At 55.1% G+C, this 22,025-nt stretch overlaps 1 protein-coding gene and 1 long non-coding RNA gene across 5 annotated transcripts in view; both read right to left on the minus strand.

Annotated features, from left to right (window-relative positions):
- TNRC18 (trinucleotide repeat containing 18) overlaps window positions 1-6,933 on the minus strand; it is a 55,633-nt gene extending 48,700 nt beyond the window's left edge. For all 4 annotated transcript variants that reach the window (XM_082064784.1, XM_082064783.1, XM_082064782.1 and 1 more), the window contains exon 1: window positions 6,679-6,933. In XM_082064784.1, the coding sequence (XP_081920910.1) occupies window positions 6,679-6,880 (202 nt within the window). In that variant the 5' untranslated portion in view covers window positions 6,881-6,933. The remainder of the gene's footprint in view (window positions 1-6,678) is intronic.
- A 51-nt stretch (window positions 6,934-6,984) lies between these two features.
- LOC309445757 lies at window positions 6,985-9,105 on the minus strand. The gene is made up of 3 exons (XR_014185333.1): window positions 8,822-9,105; window positions 8,384-8,609; window positions 6,985-7,083 (listed from the first exon to the last, which is right to left on the minus strand). It is a non-coding gene; the product is annotated as an uncharacterized lncRNA (long non-coding RNA).
- Window positions 9,106-22,025: the final 12,920 nt, after the last annotated feature.

The raw sequence follows: 22,025 nt of genomic DNA on the forward strand, positions 1-22,025 counted from the left end.
CGGTGTCACGGGGGCTATTTCCCTCGCACACCGCAACACGCTGCCTGCGAGCAGCCCAGAGCCGAACCCCTTCAAACCCCTTCCTCCCCAGCACGCTGGCCACTTCAATTATTATTTGTATCTTTTTTAAATTAAAAGCAATTAAACCAAATGTATTAAAAGCGTATTCAAGCCACAGGGAATTCTGCTGAGAAGGGATCGGGGGCAGCAAGGGAAGCAGGGGCGATATATCTAACCACCAAGCATAAAAAGGGATCATTGCTCGCGGTAACGCCGCACGGTAAGATGGATGGCGGCAGAAACAAGAGCAACCTTTGCAGAAGTTGCCGGGGATACAGACGCACAGAGACTGTGCCGAGTGCCTTAAAATCTCCATTATTCCCCTAAAAAAGCATGTTTTCTCCCAAATATAGCATGTTGCTCCTTCCCTTGCTCTGAACCCACCATGTTCAGCTTGCTTGCCTGCATCCAGCTCCCTCAAAATGGCTCTTTGGCCACTGCTACACTGGCGATAAAATTTATACCCAAGGTCACTTTCAATCCTTGTGCCACGACTTCGAGTCTTGCTGGATTTAAACGAAAAACAGCCTCGGATATACCGAGCCCTCCCTTTCCCCCTCCTTTCTGCCCATCGCCTTCCTGATTTAGAGACACCCAAACTCTCAACTCCCTTTCGCTTCCCATAACCATCAGCGGCAACAGCTGGAGAGGAAAACCAGAGCATGTTGTGCACCAGCAGTTGATCCTGGTGGCGTAAGGACAGAGCCCAACCGACACCGCCGCGGTGCCACCAAACGGTCCCGGCCGCCCCGTCCTCTCCAGAGCCAACTGGGATGGGTGTAAAGGGTTTGTTAAAGAGCTGCAGAGAAGCGACCGATAAGCAAAGCAAATAAATAGCAGGGAGAGGCGGTGTTTTTCCCCGGGCGCTGGGTGCGTCACGCAGCCCACGGACATCCAGCTGTGCCATCCCGGAGCGCAGCCAGACAGAAATGTGGGGCTGGGAGGAAACACGGGGAGGAGGAAACCCCCAAATCCTCATGGCCAGGGAGAGGCAGCACCCCCCGAGGGCACTCCCCTCCCAGATTTTGCTTTTTAAAGAGCATCCCCAGCTGGAAAAGCCAGCGAGGGGCTTCAGGAGCTGGATGCAGCGATGTTCCCTCTCTCCGGCCCCACAGCCAGGGAGCTCGGGGCTGCCCTCTGCTCCCCTTTTTCCCCAACCCTGCCTGCATTTTCGGGTCAGTTCGGTGCCCACCGTGCTCTCCGTTCCGGCAGCGAGGCAGAACAAAGCACGTCCTTGTCCTCGGCACCTCGAGCAGGCGACGCCGGATCGCGTTACCTAACCCAGACCAACATCTCCCAGTCCCGGCGCGGCAGCTTTCGTGTCAGCACATGCCAGGCTGGCCCCGATTCCCCGCACCGCCTCCCGCCCCAAGCTTTAACTGAACCAGTTCAGTACACGCTGAAAACACACGGAGCCTTGTTTCGACTCGCCGGGCGCTCGCCCCAGCCGAAGGAGATGATCCGACACCCTCCCGCCGGTCGCAGCCTCGGCCGCGCCGCAAGGCGCTCACCTGGAAGGCTGCCGGAACGACGTTAATTCCCCTTAACAATGTTCATTTCCATATTCATCACAAGATGGTGAAATGACAAGACTGGGGCGGGGGGGGGGAGGGAAGGGGTATTTACTATATAATTATAAACTAATTTCAGCTTTACCCTGGGTTATCCTAGGAAGGAGATCTAAAATTTCCCTTACGAAAGCCGTGCTCTACCAACCACGTCGGCAGCGGGATTAATTCCCAGCAATTTCCATTTCTCCAACAGCTGCTGTGCTGGGAAAGAGCAGGAGCCTGTCCCCAACACCGGGGACCTGCCCGGTGTCCCATGCCACCCCCAGCTAGGATTTCTAGCACCGGCACATCCTCCAGATCAAATTTTCACTGGCACACCATCAGTTGGGGTTGGGACAGGTTGTTGTGCAACCCCACCGAGGAGGCTCGGTGCTGGGTGGGGGGCACGGTTTGCACGGGGTGGGAGAAAGGTTGCTAAAAACAGGCTAAAAAAGCACATTTTTACCAGCACTGTGTATCAGAGGCAGAGCCAGGCTCGTGCCTGTTCAGCTGGGGAAGGTATTTGAAACCCTAACACCTCCTCCGAGCAAGTCTGTATCACCATGTTGGCCTCGGCTCTCACCCATGGTCCAAGCCCAGTGTCCCAACCGCCAGCCACTTGCAATGGGAACTTCAACAGGGGCAAAGGACAGGTTGGACAGTCCTTCCCACCTCTCCTGAAGGACGGCGATGCCCCCCACACCCCATTCAACCACTGGGTTCTCGGGGGAAGCACCATGACACCGGGGAAACGCATCCCCAGCACCTCAGGAGCGCACGGTGGGAGACTCCCAGAAACACAGAAGCCCCTTTTTTTGCCTCATTTCATCCCCAGTGCAGAAGAGAAGAGACCGTTCCTGCCTTGCTCGCAGCCTACAAATTGGCCGCAGGCCCGAGGGAGCTGCAGGGGCATCACTTAATGGCCAAACGCTTCCTCCACCCCCCAGGATGCCGGGTATAAACGGGAGAGCGCGACGGGTCCGAGCACAACATCCCCGCGAGCATCACCTCCCCAGCCCTGCCGGGGCGAGCACGCTCACTGCTTCGCCTCAAAACACGTATTTAAAAGCATCTAATTTCACCAGGGCCCCAAAGGGAGGAGAAACATCTCCCCAGGCAGGTCTCCGGCCGGTCCACATTCCTCCCGGTGTTCCCTGCCAAGCCCCTGCCCCACGCAGCCCCCCGCGCTCAGCCCCTCGCACCACCCCCTGGGCGGGCAGGGAGGGGGAAACCGCGATTTCAAGGGCCATTAAACACCGATGGTATTTTCCTTGCAGCATCAAAACGTGACCAAAAAGAGCCACATCGAACCGCAGCCAAAATCCCATTGCTGGTCCGGGAACCCGCCCCCTCTCCTCCCCAGCTATGGGGAAGAGATGGGCGCAGCTCGGCCCGGCACCACATCGGTGCTGTCTCGGCGTCTCCTATCCGCAATCTCAGCGCGGATGCAGTTTAGATGAGCAAATTGTGCTTCTGCTGGCACCGCGGACGGCAAGGCCTCCTCCGCAAAATCTGCCCGCTCAGCAGAAGCACAATTTTGCCATTATAAGGATGGCTGCAGTGGGATTTTGCTGGCACAGCAAAGCTATCCTGGAGGGAAGGATTTTTTTTCTCCTTTTTGTTTTTTTTCCTACGCTCCTACCTGGCCCAGCTGCCTGGAAAAACTTCTCCCTGGGCACAGCAGGGCTGGAAGCAGGGATGGTTTCCAATCCACCTTAAATCCCTGCATTTGAATGCACATGCTAATGTGGAAGTATGAAAGCAGGCGAACCAAAATCTCTCCCCTCCGCCCCTGACTGCTTTCCTTTCAGTCACCGCTCCTGAGCTGGATTTAAGACAAAGTCAGCTCTGCTCATACAGATATGCCCCTTTTCCCACGCACTGGGAAGTGTTTCTGAAGCGTATTTTAATGGAAGAGAACGAGCATCCTTTTGTACAAACACAGATCTGTTTCCAGTAGCTCCCCCATACACCCAATAAATGATATCTCAGTACATGGCAAAAAGCAGATTTTTATTATTATTATTACTATTAAACTTATTTTTTGCTCCCAGACAGCCCCGCTGCCTGCCAGGGACACGGTCCCCCAGCAGCCCTCAGCAATTGAATCCGACGGAGCCTTTTCCACCTCCCCCAAAACACAGCAGCCGCCAAGAACAACGCGCCCGCCGCGGAACGGAGCCGAGACCGGGATGCTCGCTTGGACCCGAAAACGGCGGGGTAGGAAAGGAGCAAAAGCAATAAACTCCCTATGTTTTGAGGCGCGGGCTGCAGAGCAGAGCAAGCTACCGCTTCAACGGGCTCGGCCTCCCGACTCCATCGACTGAGCCTCATTTTATGCAAGATCTTCCCGGCAAGCTCAGCCGCAGCCAGGGATGAAATTCCATTGCGAACAGTCACCGTCCTCCCCCGGCAGGACCCATGGGGAGCACCCCCTGCTTCCCCCGGCCTCCTGGGGGACGGGGACACAGCGATGCCCAAGGGGGGGACAGCAGCTCCAGCTCACTCCTCCCTCCCTGCGCTTCCAACAAAGGGGCTTCTGTCCCCGTCCCCCTCCCCGCACGGCAGCGGCCGAAACGCCGCCACGGAACAGAAACCCCCCAGGGAAGAGCCGAGGGTCCGGGGGTCACTGGACGCAGCCCAAGCGCCCATATTTTGGCGCCGGCGCAGAGCCCAGACGGCCGTAACGAGCAGAGGGTACGGGGAAAAATAAGAAGTCGGTGCCGGCGATAACTGGATTCTCAAATATGGCCAAGCGCGCTATTTTTACAGGGGCGTATTTATTTTAGGAAGACGCTGGGACAGATTCAACAGTCTCTTTCTTCAGCTTGGCGGTATTTAAAGATCGGTTTGAACTGGCTCTATTTAAAGGCTTCGCCTCCTGCCCACTTTTCTTAACCCCTTGCACAAGCCTTTGCTTCCCACCCCTCCTAAAAACAAAACAAGCTAAAAACCAAAACACAACAACAAAAATCCACCCCACACACCTACATCAACACTGCAAACGCAAAGCTACAAAGGGCTCCCCCGTAGCAGGAAGCAATCATCATTTCAAACGATACTGTTAAAGCCATAAAAAGAAAAATATCCCTGCCTATCCCACCGCTGTGGTGTAATGGAAGTTTCGATTGTTAATTGTACGTATCTTTTTAATGTAGTTTAGCCTGGTCGTGAATTGCCACGCCAACGGCAATCTCACCGAGCGAGCTTTGCGAGAGATCATCGCGCCGAGGGCACCGGGAGGCGCGGGCTTCACAAAAAAGAGAATAAAAATTAAAAATGCATTAAAAAATATATTAAAAAAATACTGGAAAAAATCGCAAAACACATTCCCTCTGCGAGGGGCCCCAAACCCAACGCTCGGTCCCAGCCCCAAAGGTCGCGGCGCAGTGGGACGGAGCGAAGCTTTGTCCGTTTGTCCGGAGCTCGGCGCCTCCCTCCAGGGCCGCCTGGATTTCAGAAGCACCAGAAAAGGAAACTTTGGGAGGGGAAAAAAGCACACACACACATACACCAAAAAAAAAAAATCACCCAATTAAAAAAAAAATAACAACAAAAAAGAAACAACAACCCACACTCGGTTTGGCTTGAGATTGTCCAGGCAAATTTTTGCAGAGATTCTATTCTGCTTCAGCAGGAGGGAGAAAAAATACCCAGGACAAAAAAGGAAGACAAAAGGGAAGGAAAAAAGGTGTTTGCCCATGTGCTTTGGCTTCACAGCCGTTCGGTTTACACCTCTGCTCTTAGCACCTGGGAAATTGGCACTGCCACCTAGTCTAAAACTAATAAATCTTGCTTTTTTTCCCCCCCTCGATTCGGGCTGCTTCCTTCTCTGCAGATGTTGGCAATCAGGTTTGCAAATTTCAAAGCCATTCATCCCGGGCGGCTGGGAGAAAAGCAGGTTTATTATTGCAAAACCTGTCACCCTCCCAACGCCTAAAGTAAACTCCGAGTCACCTCTCCACGCCCAGGGGAAAGAAAGGGGAAAAAAAGAAGGAAAAATAATAATAATAATAATAGTGCCAGAGAGAGGGAAATCAAACGGTCAGAAATCCTTCGTGTCCTCCCAGGGCAAGATCCACAGAACAGCGGGCAGGAGGGTCCGGACCCCGCGTTATCCCACCCTGCCGGGCGCCGAGAAAAGGACCTCGGAAAGGGGGGGAAAATACAAATCTCTGCCCCCAAAATGAAGTCATTTAAGCAAATAAATAAAAAACTGAGTGTGGGAAAAAAAAATAAATAAGCCACCTATGTTTCTGTGTCTGCCTTTTTTGTTTTTAAATGGAGAAGCAGCCGTAGCGTTGCCCGGGAATGGAGCACGATGAGAAGGGGGAAAAAAATACAAGGAGGGAGCAGCCCCTGCGTGGAAGTTTTGTTTGCAGGTTTAAAAAATAATAATAACCAAGAAAAACAACAAAACCACCGAGACCCGCCGTGCTGCCCAGGACTGGGCTGGGGCTGCACCGCCCGCTGCCGAGGGAAATACCCAAAATTGGCCCGTTTTGCCCCTTTTTCCAGCCCGAGGATGTTTTTTTTGCCTGGCTCAAAGCCGGGCAGCCCCTTCCCCTCCGCACCCCGACCCGCAGCTCCCCGAAAACCGCATCGGTTCCCGGATTCATTCCACAAACACCCGCAGCCGCCTCGGCGGGGATTTTCCTCGGTGCCAACAAAACCACGCACTGGGGAGAATTTTTATCACCTAGAACCGATTTTTCCCCCAATTCCCCTATTTGCTTTTTCCACCTTTTTTTTTTTTTTTTTTTTAAATCTCTCCATTCCTTTTTTTTTTCCTCCATTTGTCTATTTTCTTCTTTCTAATCCCCTATTTTTTTCCACATTCCCCTATTTTTTCGCCACTTTCCCTCCCCGCCCCGACCCGAATCAAAGCCACGATAGGCAGAAAACCCTTGGGGAAAACACGCGAAAAAGCTCCAAGCGTACATATATATATATATATATATATATATATTTGCACATAAAGCCCCGCTGGCTGCCGGCCCCGCGGTCCGCGGAAGGGAAGGAAGGGGGGATCGCCGTTTTGGGGTGGGGGGGGTCCACGGAGCCTTACCCGGGTGGGAGTGGAGGCTGATGCCCGATGCGAGGAACTTGCCGGGCTGGAGGGCGGCGGGAAGCCCGGCGGCCATGGGCCCGGCGGCGGGGGCCAGGCGGCCGGTGGCTCCCAAGCGGTGACTCTCCATGGCCAGCCCGGAGAGCAGCGGAGGGGGCCCGTGTACCGAGCGGGGGGGCCCAAAATCTCGGCCATCCATCATCCACTCGCCGGCTTCAAGGAATCTCCCCGGATCGCTGTCGGTGCCCGCCACCGCCTTCCCCCCCCCCCCACCCGCCCACCCCCCACCCCCCCTTCCTCCTCCTCCTCCCCCAAAAAAATCAGATGGTTTTCAAAAATAAGGCGTCCAAGCGTCCCATGGCGCGGTGCAGGGAACCAGCCCCGGCGCGGCGGGCTCGGCGCTGCCTGTAAGAAAGAAAAAGGGAGGAGGGGTACGGTGAGACAATCTGCGCCGACCCCCCCAATAATAAACACATAAATACCCCCCAAAAAACCCACCCGATCGGGGCGGGGGAGAGAAGGGGAGGGGTGGGAAAAGAAAAAAAAATAATCCAAGGAAAATCTGTCGCAAAGGGCGGGAAAAAAAAAAGGAGTATTTTTAAATATATATATATTTTAAAATAGTGTTAAATTTGTCACCCCCAAAGCCAAAGAGGGGCCGCCGCAGTAGCCGCAAACCCGGCTCCGGTGGGACTGACGCGGCGGGGAAGCGGCACCGCAGTTCTCCCCGGAACGCAGGAAAACACACACGAAAAAAAAAAAAAATTTAAAAAAAAGAAAAAAAAAAGGAAAAATGGGTTTTATTTTCCTTTTTTTTATTTTTTTTTCTTGTTTTTTAATTTTTTTCTTTCTTTCTCTGTGGAGCTGCTTCTCCCCGCCGAAAGCCGCCCCGGAGCGGGCGGCAGCGCCCGGCGGGACCGGGACTCCGGCGGCGGCATCGCTCCCCCAGCCCCGTTTCTCGCCTTTTTTCCCCCCATTCCTACGGCTCCAAACCACCGCCTGGCTTTGGTGGGTTTTTTTTTCCTCCCGTTTTTCCCAGCGCCGCTCCCGCTCGGGAAAACAAAACGCGTCTTATTATTTCCCGACAGAGTTAAAAAATAATACATAGATATAAATATATTCGTACTTGCAGGCTGATGAAACGATCGCCCCCGCCCGCCGGGGTTTGTACCGGGATAGCGAGAAATAATAAACACTGCGGGGAATAAGGGGGGTTTTTTTCTCTCCCCCCACCGATCCCCCCCCCGCTTCCAGCGCTCCCGGAGCCCCGGGAGCCGCCGCTCCGCTCCGCCCCGGCCCCGCCGCCCTTCCCGGCTCCGCGGCGGCCGCTGCCAGCGCGGGGGAGGGGGGTGCTGCCGGGCCAAGAGATGATTAACAAGAAACGAAAAGGAGGGGGAAAAGCGTAAAATAATAGGAAAAAAAAAATTTTAAAAAGCAAAGGCGGTGGGGTTTTGTTTTAATTTATTTAGGTGAAGTTTAAGATTTAAATTAAACGCCTGCGTGGCTGAGCGGGGAGAATCTCACCCCGCGGCTGCGGGAGCGCCAGGATCGCGGCTCGTAACTAGTAAAATAAAGGGGGGGAAAACAGCTAAAAAGGGCAAAAAGCGCCCCGGGATGGGGGGGGTGAGGTGGGGGGGACACACGGAGCGGGACGAGTTGGGGACGCGACGCCCCCGGCGCTCCGGGGGAAGGGGCCGGGTCCTACCTCGGCGCGGTCAGGCCGCCGGGTCGCGGGGCATGGCGGTGCGGGGCTGGGGCGGGGGGTGCCGGCTCGCCGCCCTGCCCGCCGCCCGGCTCCGCGGTTCCGCTCCGCTCCTCACGGGTAAGGCGGGAGAGACGAGGCGGCCGCGCCATGGAGCGGCGGGGCCCCGCCGAGCTGCAGCATCGCCGCCTCCACCCCCCCGGCCGGCCCCGCGCGCGGCTCCGCGGCGCTTAAAAAAAAAAAAAAAAAAAGGGAAAAAAATTAAAAAATAAAAAAAAGGGAACGCGAGCGGGAGGAAAAAAAAAAAAAAAAAAGAACTGGGGGAGGGGAAAAAAAAAACGGCGGCGCCGGGGCCATGAAACACGCATTGTTCTCGGCGCGACCGGGGCGGGCCCACCGCTCGCCCGTGCCGCCCCATTGGTCAGCCGGCCTGCCACTCACCGGCGGGGTAAACAGGCGGCGGTTTCCAGGCTCCCCGCTCCACTCCCTCCCTCACGGTGGGCGCTCCCGCCGCCGTTTCCAGGCCCCCCCGCCCGCTCTCCCGCTCGGAGCAGGCGGCGGTTGAGCGGCCGCGGCGCCGGGATGCGCTGGGGGGAAGCGGCCGCGGGTCCCCCCCCCCCCGCGCTCTGAGAGGGGGGAATCCGCCCCACGACCCCCTACCCTTTATTATCTGTGGGAGTGAAATCCTCCCCCCCGCCCCGGGCAGGCTGAGGGACGGGACGGCCCCCCCGGGAAACGCTGAGGGGGAAGCGCCGCCGGGCCCTCTCCCACGGCCCCGCCGGGGACAAAGCGGCCTTTGAGGAGCGGGGGGAGGGTCCCTGTCCCTGCCCGCGAGTCCCGCCCCTCTAAAAAATTTAAAAATAGGGTGAAAAGGAAGGCCGGGGGAGGAGACACCCCCTTGTGATTTCACCAGAACTCCGGTGTTCTCTTTCTCTTTCCAGCTGGGCGCGAGAATCGGGCGGGCGCACCCGCGCTGCCCGCGGGGGGGGACGCGGTTCCCCCTCCAGCGCTGCCCGCCCGCCCTTGGCTTCTTCCCCGCCGTCCGGCACAACTTTTACTTTTTTAAAATGTATTTTTCAGTTTTACACTCAACCCTGCGCAGCGCCGAGTGCCCTCTTGGGGGGGGGCGGGGAGCACGGGCTGCCAGAGACACACCCCCCCCCCCCAATTCACCGCCCCACTTCTTTATTTAATTAAAAAAAGGGCTTTTATAACGAGAAAAAGGGGGAGGGGAACATCTAATTTAATCCCAGTATAAATTAAAAAGTAATAATAAAGCTGCCCCCCCCCCCCCCGGGCAGGAGAGTTTCGAGGCGCCCGCCGGGGCAGCGGCCAGAAAATGGGGGAAACTGCCCCAAAAGGGGAGGCTGGAGCTCGGGGCGGGGGGGAGGAAACGTCCCGACCCCCCCGTACATACACCCCCCATCCCCCCCCCATCCGCCACTTTCCTGCTGATTTTTAACCATTTTGAGAAAAGCGGCGCCGCGTTCCTCGGAAAGCTCCCACGGTCCGAAAGGCGCTGTGTTCAACGCGAATATATATATATATATATTTATTTATTTATGTATTTGTATGTGTTTTTATTTATATCTAAGAGCAAAACCCGGCTGCGTCAGCGGCGAGGGCTCAAACCCCGCTGCTTCCAAGGGGAGGTTGTTTTTTTATGTTTTTTCTGTCTCCTTTAGTAAACCAAAAAAAAAAAAAAAGGGGGGGGCGGGGGGGGGGAGAGATATTAATGGCTTAATCGCTTTTATGTGGCTTTAAAAGCATATTTTATAAATGTTTAATGCCTTCACGCCCGGACCTCCCCGCCGCCGTTCCCGGGCCGGGGGGTTGGCATGTCATAAATCAGGGAAATGCTAATAAAAAACCTCGGGCGTGGCGGGGGGGGTTCGCTCCCTGTCCCCCCCCCCCCTGCAGCTCCAGCCCTTCTTCCTCCTCCTCCTTCTCCTCCTCCTCCTCCTCCCCCGGCCGGGAGCCATCTTGTACAGCAGCTCCGGGCTGGGGCAGCGCTGCTGCAAAACACCGAGCCTCCCCCCTCCTCAAGAAAAAAGCCCCCCAATATATCTCTCTCTATATATACATTTTTATTATTATTATAATTTTTCCCTCCGAGGCGCGGTGCTGCGGCTGCCCTGGGGACAGGCACCATTTTCCCACCATTTTCCATATTAATACACTCCCCCTTTTTCTTTTCCCCGAGCGGGGGGACCCCCCTCGCCGCACCGCAGTGGGGGAAGGGGGGGGGACCGGGCTGGAGCCGCGAAGCTCCCGGGGAATTTAGGGGGTGGCGGTCGCTCTTATATCTTCCCCGCGAAGCTTTACCGAAAATATTTAAAATACCGATTTTTATTTGAAAAAATATTGCGGGGGGTGTCCCAGGAGCAGCCGCCGTGTGTGTCCCCCCCCCTCCCGGTGCCGCTGCCCCGGGCTCCCCGCAGGTTCCCACGGTGCCGCCCGCCCCCGGGCCGCCCCCCGCCCGCCCTGCGCGCCCGCTCCGTCTGCCTCTCTCTTCCTTTCCCTTTATTTTTCTTTATTTTCTCTCTTTTTCTCCCGTTTTCTTCTTTTTCCCTCATTTTCCTTTTTCAAATTTGTTTATATTTTCTTTACCCACCTTTTTTTTTCCCTCCCGGTGGAGCCGTGCGGAGCTCGCAGCCCCCAGCCCCACACCGGGCATTTCCCCCCCCGGGGATACAGGTAGGAGAGAGGGGGGTACCGGGATGGGGGGGGGACACCTAATTGGAGACACAGGATGTAAAGCAAATAGATTCCCCCCCCCCCCAAATTCATCTTCCCCTTTTGGGGGGCTGCCGAGGTTTTGGGGTGGGGGGGGGACTGTGGGGACCCCCCCATATCCCCCCCCCCCCCCGCAGGGATCTCCATCCCCAGCAGTGGGGGGGCTGCTCATCCCTGTCGCCCGGCATTTTTAATGTGCTTACTCCACGTTTTCAGGGTGTTTTTGGAGCTATATTTAAAGCGTGCAGTCAGTGGCTGGATTTAGAAAATCAGGCATAAATCACATTAAAACGCGGACGGCGACGATCCCAACGCGGCAGTGAAGCTTTGCCCTGATTTCATATCCCACCCCCCCATATCTTAAAAGCAGAACCGAGTCTGACAGCGGGGTCTCGTCCCCCCAAATAAAACCTTTTGGGGGCAGAGGTGGGATTTGAAGGCAAGGGGGGTCCCTGCTGTGATTTATTCCCATGAAACCTGGGGGATTTATTTATCGATGGGGGAGCTGGTTAATTCAAAAGCCCGGGGTCCACCCCCCCGACCCCAGCCCCCTTTGCCTGCAAGGAAAGAGCTGCTGGGGTGGGGGGTCCCGATGAGGAGATCCCCAGGAAACAGCTTGGGAACCGAGTGAAGAATTCCTGATTAATGACCAGAGCAGCTCGGGATTTTGTTTTTCTCCATAAATCCTGGCTGATTAGAAACGCTGCGCTCAGCCTGGCTGTGCGCTTTGCATGGGGCGGGGGGGAGCCCCCAAAATCCCACCCCCCGGGGCTGTACCCAACACCTGCAGCGTGCTCGGACCATCCCGGCTCCACTGACCCATTGCCCCACCGGCGTGGGAGAAGGGCTGGGGGGGACACTGAGACACGGGTGCTGTGTGTGTGTGTCCCCCCCCAATAACAGCAGCTCCCATCCCGCGGCTCTGGGGTTTGTAAAGCCAAACGTCTCCCAAACCACAGTCTGCTTTTCAAGTCCAAATAAAGCCTGCTGTTATTTTTTCCCTTGTGCGTATGCACAAAACCTCTCTGCTTCCCTGCTCTGCCACCCCCACACTCGCTTGCTCCCCCCTGAAACCCCAAGCTGGGACCCCCCCGCTGTCAGGACCTGCCCTGTGTTGTGTGCCCCGTGCTTCTCACGGGGCTTTTGTCACAGCCAGACCGGATCTTTGATACATCAGGGCAGGGGTTTTTTCCTATTTTACCCAATAATAAGCTTTTTTAATCCAAGATCAGGAAAAAAAAATTAGGCAGGGGAGGAAGGCTGACATGCCCAACCATTGAGAGGTATGAGAGGAGCGTGAATCCCAAAGCTGTAATTACTGCCCGCATTTTTCGGCTGCGGACCAGCTGCTAAATTGGTCGTAAGGTGCGGAAACGTCAGTTGCACCTTTCAGCGGAAAAAAAAAGGTGGTTTGGTGGAGAAATGTGCGTGGGAAACCTCCCCAAATCTACAGTCCCCCTGTTGCACCCCGGTATTACATGTCCTGCATTTGTTGAGTTTAAAACATTCCCATGTCCAAACAGGGATGCTGAGCTCCAAATGACAAGATTTTCCACATCAACAGAGTGAATTGGGGATTTTTCCCTTGATCTGTCAGTTAAATCAAAAATACCCTCCTGGATGCAGGACGCGAGTGAACAAGAGGCAGCAGCATGTGCTATTTTGAGGTTTGATATAAAATAGATACCCTTGGCTGAATTCGGCGTTTCTCTGTAGCCTGGCCCACAGGAGCTGCAGGTACTTTCGTATGCATACAAAACATTTTAAAATGGAAAATATTCACAGCTGCTCTCGCCGTTTTGACAGGGGGGAAGGAATCGCGGGGCATGTTAAGGAGATATTAAAAGCTGCGGTTTGAAGCTCCTAAAGCATTTACTCAGCGGGAGACCCAGAGAAAGAAGTTTAGAAGTTAACTGCATACTTGCGTGCCTTTGCTCTGTCCTTTTTAAAATTCACCTCTCCTATCTGCTTCTAATTTAAACAAGCAGAGCCCTCCAGGAACTGGAAAATCCAGATTTGCAGCATCTCCCAGGGAAAGACGATGTCTTAACGCGCCCCCCCCCAGCACGAGGGTCCTGCTCAAGGTTAAATCCACCAGTGCAGCTGCGTTTGCACCGAGTTAATCTCCCTCCAAATAAAAGATGTGGAAAATGCCGGTGAAAATGGCCTTGATGTTGCCGCTGGTCCCCGGCTCAGTCCCATCCCTCTTCCAGAGCCAGGCAGGGATCCCACCATTAAGTGCTCGTCCCCTGCCCCACTCTGGCTTCCCCACCCGAAAACCAGGTAAACCCATCCACCTCCCCAGGGGACATTATTGTGGCTTCAAATTAACCCACAAATGTATTTTCAGATCTCTTTGTGAAAGGCACCAGAAGCTCTAGGTATGACTAGAATAGATCTTTCGCCTTTTAACAGCTGTTAATTGCCATTAAAACCCAACATCCACAGCGTTATTGGAACAGCGTCTGAATTTCCACGTTGCAAAGCCGGGCTTTGCGCTCAGTCTCGGTTTCCTGCAGGTGCCAGCCTGTCACGACGAGGTGCGATCGCTAAATCCTGCCTCGGTGGTAGTTCTCTTGCATGCTGGGACCCATTTTTGGGTCCCCTGATGCCAGGCTTTTTCCTTCGCCCTCCCCACTGTGCTGCAGGTTGTTGCACTGCATGTGCTGTCATTGCAAGTAACTCAACCCCCCCTGAACTTGCTAGCAGAAAAGAAGACAGGATGCAAAACCTGTTCCCAAAAATACCCTGAAGAAGCAAGCAGCAACCTGCCTGCGAGGAAACGGGTCCTGAGGGCTGAATCCAGCCTGCAGCTGCCAGCGAAAGCACGTGCTGGGTGTCACAGGGATGGGAATAGCCCGGTGTGACGAACACGGAGTAAATCAAAGTCATTAACGGTCAGGGCCTGCCAGCCCCGGCCTCCCCGCAGCCACCAGGCTGGAGGCTCCTGTCCTGCTCCCTTTGGGGTCCCCATCCCCAGCATCCCCCTCCATCACCTCGCAGCCCGGGATCCGGGACCACCGTACGGAGAAGGTGAGCGCCAGGCAGGGGTGAGACCCTCGGGAAAAGGTTGCGGGAGGAGTTTTCCCCGCGCCCAGGAAGCCGCTGGCTCCTCACATCCCCCGTGGGTGTTTGATGCACCCACCAAACCATCCCACCTGCCTGGGGTCGCTGCCGCAGCCTACGCCGGGTACCAAACCGCTGATGCGGAAGCACGCGGGATGGATTCAGTGGGGTAAAACGGGATGAAACATCCGCGGTTCCAAGCCCTCGAGCATCTTGTTAGACCCCAGTGTTTCCTCTCACCCCGAGCACTAGCCCAAGGAGGGGGTGTCGCCCCCAGCACTGTCCCCTCGCTTTTCCCATCACCTCAACCCAGCCCCAAGCGGAGCCGGGGGGGAAGGAGCAGCTGGACAAGACGAGCCCTTTCTGCTCCACAAAGCTCATCAGCCAGCAGCGCTGGGCTTATAATTATTATTTCCTTAAAGACAAGCCGAGCGGCTATAGACAAAAAAAAGCCCCCTCTTGTCGGAGTTGGAATTTGATGTCCTAACGACTGTTTTTGTACCGTGCCTGTTAGAGGAAAGAGCTCGGCAGGAGGGGGAAAGAGACATTTAATTATAGAGCTGCATTGTGATTTTGCACACATAGCTGGCTGTTGTAATCAGGTTACAAGTGTATCTGATTTTCTTCCCTCCCCTCCCTCTTCCTCCTCTTTCTTTTCTTTCCTTGTCTTTCCCCCCCCACACACTCCTTTTTCCTTTCGGTGGTCCAAATTAGTTGCTTATGTTTGGGTGTTGCAGAGACAAGCTGTTATTTGGCTTTGCCCAAGATCTCGATCAAGGGGAGAATGTTTCTGAAGAGCCTCGGCAGCTCTTTGACAGAGAAAGCTGCTGGTTCCCAGCTCCGGAGAAACCCCCTGGTCGTGTGGAGCATCCGCATCCCACCATCCCGGGGGTCCCCTCCACCTCCCCAATAAGAGGGGACGCACTCATATATCTGCCCCTTCCATGGTCCCCACCACATTCCTGCAGATCCAGGATTCCCTCAATAAATGGAAGCTTTTCAAGAAGAGGAGGAGCCCTATTTACCTCCACTGGGGTGGGAGGAGGAAAATAAGAAGAGGAGAAAAGAGTGTTTTTAAAAGCAACTTTGTATCTTTCTATCCGAGGCAACTGATGCTCTTGGATTGGGGACTGTTGTTGGGTTCATTTAGGAATCTATTGTTGTCTATGTGAATTCTTTTTTACATTTCAAATAACAGGATTATTTCCACAGGGGGTAATATCCTGTAATTTGAACACAATAATGGGAATAAATTACTTACTTAGAACTAATAACGACAGCCTGATTCCAATATATATAGGAACTGTAACAGCTTTGGTTAGTTAAAGTGTAATTGTGTCGACGGATGACATTTTCTTTCAAAGGAATCTGAATGACTTTTAATTAAATTTGCTGGGGGTGGGGAAGAGAAGGAGAGATACGCTGGGAGATCTTGGCTGCTGGGGCTGCTGGTGGGTCCCGGCCATGGCACCCAAACCAGGAATCACCCCAAACCAAGCATCACCCCAAACCGGGCATCACCCCAAACCGGGCATCACCCCATGGTTGCAGAACGTCCCCAAGCACGTACAGGGGAGAAAGAAACCATCACCAAAACCCACAGTCACATAGAGTCATTTTGGTTGTAAAAGACCCTCAAGATCATCGAGTCCAACCGTTCCCCCACCCCTGGCACTGCCCCATGTCCCTGAGAAGCTCATCTCTGTCTGTTCACCCCTCCAGGGATGGTGACTCCAGCACTGCCCTGGGCAGCCTGTTCCAATGCCCCACAGCCCTTTGGGGAAGAAATTGTTCCCCAGATCCAACCTCAACCTCCCCTGGCGCAACTTGAGGCCGTTTCCTCTGCTCCTGGTGCTTGTTCCTGGGGAGCAGAGCCCGACCCCCCCTGGCTCCAAGCTCCTTTCAGGCAGTTCAGAGATCAGAAGGTCTCCCCTCAGCTCCTGTTCTCCAGCTGAACCCCCCAGGTCCCTCAGCTTCTCCCATCACACTTGTGCTCCAGCCCCTCACCAGCTCCGTTCCCTTCTCTCAACACTCTCCAGCACTTTGGTTGTAGAGCGAGAAGCAGGGACAGCTTCCCTCATCCCAGTTTGCCCAGTTTAGCACCCCCAGGGTGCCACATGGCCACTGTTCAGACAGGACCACGCTGCTCCAGCCACCACTGGGCCACCCTTGGCCACGAGCATGGATGCTGCGTTTTGGCCATCGCCATGGGGATGCTGCGCTGAGAACACCCCAGGCCCCAGGGCACCCACCCTGTCCCCAGTGTCACCTCTGCAGGAAGGGATGTGGGATGGAGAGAGGGAGGGGACAGAGGGATGGAGGGATGGAAGGATGAAGAACCCCAGCCCATTTCCCCAGCTTTGCACCTTTCCCCACCACTGGCTCCACTGTCAACCACTTCTCAGGTTTATTTTTGAACCAGAAGCACGCGAGGTTCCCTTTGGAAGCCAAAAAAAAAGCAGCATCTTTCAGCGGCGGCGCACACAGAAAGCCAAGTTCCTGCCCCGAAATATCTGCACGAGGAGCGCCGTGCCGCTGCCAGCCGCTCCAGCCTCCTCCAGGACTCATTTTCCTCTGTTTATCTTGAAAATATTTCTGCGCTGAGATCCCACCCCGCGCGGCGGAGCCCTGCGAGGCCGCCTCCAGCCTGACACACGGCCTCTTGTTTATCCACAGCGAGTTTTACAAATAGCTTATTAAGCCCAGAGGTCTGTTTGCCGGGGGAAAACCTCGCGGAGCAGCTCCTGCAGCCCCCCAGCCCCTTGGACGCGCAGCGAGTGGCTGCAGACGTCAGCATCTGCCAGGTTTTGGAGTCGCTCACGGGCACAGCGTGGGGACACCTGGCACTGCTGGCTCTGGTTCAGGTGATCCCGCAGTGGCAGCTGTGGGGGAGCTTGTTTTTTCTTGCAAGACCCCCCCCGCCAAGCAAAGGCTGCTGGTTTTGGGGGGTCTGCAGGGGTTTGGGTTGTGGGGAGGACACCCTCCAGGGCTCGCTGGATTAGTTGTGGTTTGGGAGTTGCTGGAAACGTGCCTGAACGTGCGAGAGATGAGGACAGTGGGACACAGCATACAGCGGTCCTGGTGGGACAGTGCCTCAGTTTCCCCACCTGGCCCCAGGGCTCCCAGGATGGAGCTGGAGGGTTTCAGCCCAGAGAACACAGCATCAGGGGGCTCGAGCCCAACCATGGACACCCCCCTGGCCACAGGGTCCAGCCAACCCGTCCCTGCTGCCACCTCTGTCCTCAGCAAGAGGGACAGGAGCCTGGCTGTGACCCCTCCCTGTCCCCACTGCCCAGTGCTGCCCTCAGCACCGACCTTGTGGTCCCCCCGAGCATCCCCTCCCCGAGACCCCCAGAAAGCACCTCTCTGGGAGCACCCACCCCCGCAAACCCCGTAACACAGAAACATTCATAACCTGGCCGATGGGATTAAATTACCTGCCCCTGGAAAAATAAAGGAAGCATTCAGCCATTTCTTTTAAAATGTTTTTTCTCCTGCCAAGGCCAGACGCGGCGGTGACGGTCGCGCACAGAGGCACAGAAACACGAGCCCTCGCCTCTCCCTGCGAGGGTGACCCCAATCCGCCCCACGTCCCCCCCTTCTCGCACCCTTTCGCACCCCCCAGAGCACACGCTTTGCTCGCCCGTCACGAGCTCCCTTATCTTTTAATAAAACCTTTAAGAGCAGAAGTCAGGCAATGCCGGCACAAAGGCAGCCAAAACCTCCTCCCGGGACATTAATCATTTTCTTTGACATGTTTTGCTAATTAGCCAAAGCGTTTGCCTCAACGGGGGAGAAATTGAGGGCTGGGAAAAAGAAAGAAAGAAAGAAAAAGAAATAAAAAAAAGAAATAAAAATTGAAAGGGGAGAGGTGGAAAGGGAGGAAGAAGTGAGGGAAGAAGGAGCTGACGTTGCTCCTGTGCCATCCGGCATCCCTGAGCATCACCTCGCTGGGAGAAAATGCGTCCCCATCCCCGTCCCCACGTTATCAGGACACGACAACCTGTGATACACGGTTTACCTGCCCCATCCCACCCCATATTACCCCGGTTATTGCATATTGCAGCAGTATTGGGTTATTTGAAACACACTGTTTGGAGGTTTGACTCACTGCTTTATCTTTTACACGGCTGTTAATCCTCGGGACACATGTTTCCTATCAACTGGGGATATTTAACTTACAATAAGTGTCTTATTAAATAGCAGCGAGTGGCTCCGTGCAGACTGCTCCCCCCAAAACCCCGAAGGTGAATGGGGCATCCCAGCTTGGGCACCGTTTTTGGGTGCACGATGTGTTATACCCAGTGAGGAGAGAAATATAAGTGGGTGAAGGTTTCTCTGCAGGGGGAATTTAGCCTGTAAATCGGATCTTTGAGCCCCTGAGCAGCCGATGCTCCCACACACGGGGAAAATCCCTTGCAATTTGAAAACTAGAATATTATTTTTAAGGTTTTTCTAGCAATGCCGGGGTGCCCGGTGACTGCAGGGACAAGCTCATCCCAGGCAGCACCAGCTGCTGCCCTGGGAGTCCAATGCAGTTTTCATAGGATCTGGTGGTTTTGGGTGAATAGGGGACATAGAGTAACCCACAGTGAAATCACTCCAATGCACCACATTGATATAAAAAATCTCAAGGAGAAACCGTTGGCTGCTCACAGCTCCCTCCAGCCCGGCAAGGCAAAATATTGGCTCCCATCCCATCGCTGAACATCAGCTCTGCGTCCAAACCGCCTCGGGAAGAAAACCGCACGGCACAATCCCCTTTTCTCCACAAAAACAAGCATAACAACAACTAAACCGGGTGATACGGTCCCCCCACCTGTGGGTGTCCCCATCGATGGGTACGGAGGGAGCGAGAGCAGCATCCCGGAACCAAGTCAGTTCTTTGGGTAGCGTTAAAACAATAAATCACTGCTCTCCGCTCCTCTTCAGCACGAGCTTCTCATTGCTGCGGGATGACACACACCACCCCCTCCAAAACAACGCTCTTTATTATTATTCTGTTTCTAATTTGGGGTTGGAAATAATGTTCCATCCCAGCTTTCAAACTAAATCATATATTTCCCCCAAAAAAAAGTCTGCTTTCCAGAGAGCAGCAGCAGGGTCAGTGATTTGTGAGAGGGGTGAAGGCGTGAAATGTCAGGCGGCAAAGCTCGCGGTGCTGAACGCCGAGGAGCATCCTGCTCCATGCTCATTTCCAATAATAAAAACAGGTCGGTTAAACACAGAGCTGCCCCGAGCTCCCTCTGCAACCATCCGGGGCTGGAACGGGCTGGTCCCCCGGGGAGGGCACCGCGATCCATCCCTGAAGGGTGGTGGGAGAAAGAGGGAAAACTTTGGGAAGCAGCGCAGTATTGGGAACTCAAAGCATAAATCAGCATAATTCACCATCTGAGTGGTTTAGCCCAAACTTAACCAGTGCATCCTGCTTGCTGCTTACAAGGCAGCAAGGAGCTGAACTGAGGTCCCGCTTCGCCATGTCCTGCACAACTTTGGGGACACCCAGAAACATCCGGGGTGACTTATACCCTGTCCCTGACACCCCAGGTTTGGTGCAAACTTTGCCGGGTGGCTTTGAGGTGGCACCGAGCGGCCGGTGGCACCGGCAGACGTGCCGAAACCAGCATGTGAGGAGCTGGCACGGGGCGGTGGAAACCCTCCAAGCTTCCTCCGCTGTTGTATAAGAGCCACTCAAAAATAATAATCCCCAAAAAATTCAACCCTGGAAGCGCAGCCTGGGAAGCGGCCGCCGGATTGAGGTTTGCACAGAGCACGGGGGGAAAATGCCTGCAGGTGAGGCAAGACTCCGCGGGAAGGTCAGGCTCCCAGATGTTTTCATACCAAAGATCTTTAAAAAAATCATAAAATAAAATAAAAAGCAGCAGAGCGAGTCACGGAGGCAGAAACACCCGCCATGCCCAGCGGCCGCTGCAAAACACGTGTTTTTTCCGTGAGTCACCGGTGGAAAGAGCAGCTCAAGCGTCCCCCGGGTGGGCTCGGCCGGGGATGCTGCGTCTACAGCCCCTTGTACATTCATTGCTTTATTTTTACCAGGCTGCCAGTAAAATTGCTTTGGGGGTCACGCTGGGATGGATTCAATGGAAAGCCCCAAGTGTTGAGGGCCCCCGGGCTCAGGGCTGCATCCTGGTGGTGTTCGGAGATGGGGAGCAGGGTTCAGAGATGGGGAGCAGGGTTCAGAGATGGGGAGCGGGGTTCAGAGATGGGGAGGAGGGTTCAGAGATGGGGAGCAGGGTTCATTCTGTACCAGTGGTGCAGGGTTTTCCTGACCCCCCCCCTTTTCCCAGCCACCAACATTCCACATGGAGACGCACCACATGCCCTCACCGTGGCCTCAGGGCTGCTCTGCCGCTGTCCCCAAAACCCTCCAGGACCACGGGAGGCAACGACAGGGGGAGAAATAAAACTAAATAAAGAAACAGCGAAGGAGCAACCCAAGCCCAACCAGTTTGATTTATCCGTGGCGGGAAGGAGGCGAGCGCGTTGAAAGGCAGCGCGGGAATTCCCGCGGATCGTAAATCCCATGGGGAGCGGATCAAGCTGATGCGCTTCCATGTGCCGGGGAAGCGGGAGGTTACAGGAAGGGTAAAGCTTAGGGAATCTGGGGTGGGGCTATTTTTTGGTTTATACAATGCAGGGATGAAGGGGAGGTAACATCACAGCCCCCAGCGGCAGCACCCAGGGCCAGGGGAGGGATGGAGCCCTGTCCTTTCACTGTCACCGCGAATCACCGCAATACTGGCTGCGTTGTGGGTACAGAAACGGCACGTACTTGTTGCTGGCTGGGTTTCCTGGCAGCCCCAGCCAGGATTTGGCCATGCAGGAATTTGGAAGCTGCCTTAAATCCAGCAAGAAATGAGAAAAGGCTGAGAAGTGACTTTTCTGAGCTGAGTTCAGCTGCAAAGCTCGGCTCAGCGGCAGCTCGGAGCGGGGCAGGGGCTGCAGCCGCCTTCTCCCGACAAACCGGGTAAGGGAGGAGGTTGGAGATGCAGCTGATGGGCATCACGTCCTCCTCCATGGGGACAGCAGGGAGGGCTCCCCAGCCCCCCTGGATACCCCACCACCTCCCTCCTTCCTCTCCCCAAAAAGCCCTGTTGCACCTCAGCATCCAACTCTCCATCGCACCCTGAGGCAGCCCCGACAATCAATAACACTGATATGAAACCCCATAAATCCTCCTCACCTTTGCCCTGGGGCTGCCGGCGGCTGCTCCGGCCCCGCAGATGTGCTGGCTCAGCTGCAGACCCACAACAGGCTTCACCTTGACCTTGAGCCTGACAGGCTGGCGATGGCATCGCTGGGAAGACCCGCGGTCAGAGGCCGCGCTTGCTGCTTGTTTTGGGGGTATTGAGGAGGAAGGGAGTGGAAAAAAAAGAAGCAGAAGGTGTTGAACACTGTAAAAATCAGCAGAAAAAACTACAAATAAATCAAAAGCCACCCCAGAGCCCCCTCTGGGTGCTCGGGAACATGTTTCCCTACCTGCAGAGCTTTGCATGGGCAGCGTCCTCACCCAGGGTCAGTGCTGGGGCTGTCTCAGCCATTGAGATCCCAGCTCTGGCTCTTCATGCCCCAAAATTCACTTCTAGGGACCCCCCTGCTGCCTCCTGGTTCATCATATTCATGAGAAATTCAGAGTTTTGTGGGAAAAACAGGCCCAGTGAAGAGGGGTGACCTGTACCCACTCCCCACCCTGAGCAAGGATGCTCCCGCCTGCAATATCCAAGCTGCAGTTTTGGCTGCAAATCAAAGCAGCCCCACCAGCTTCAAGCTGGAAATCGGTGTAAACCACCACCATTCCCAACCTACCCCAGTTTCCCAGCCACAT

The sequence above is a fragment of the Streptopelia decaocto genome (assembly GCF_964273445.1).
Source record: "Streptopelia decaocto genome assembly, chromosome: 13".
NCBI classification, from domain to species: Eukaryota; Metazoa; Chordata; class Aves; order Columbiformes; family Columbidae; genus Streptopelia; species Streptopelia decaocto.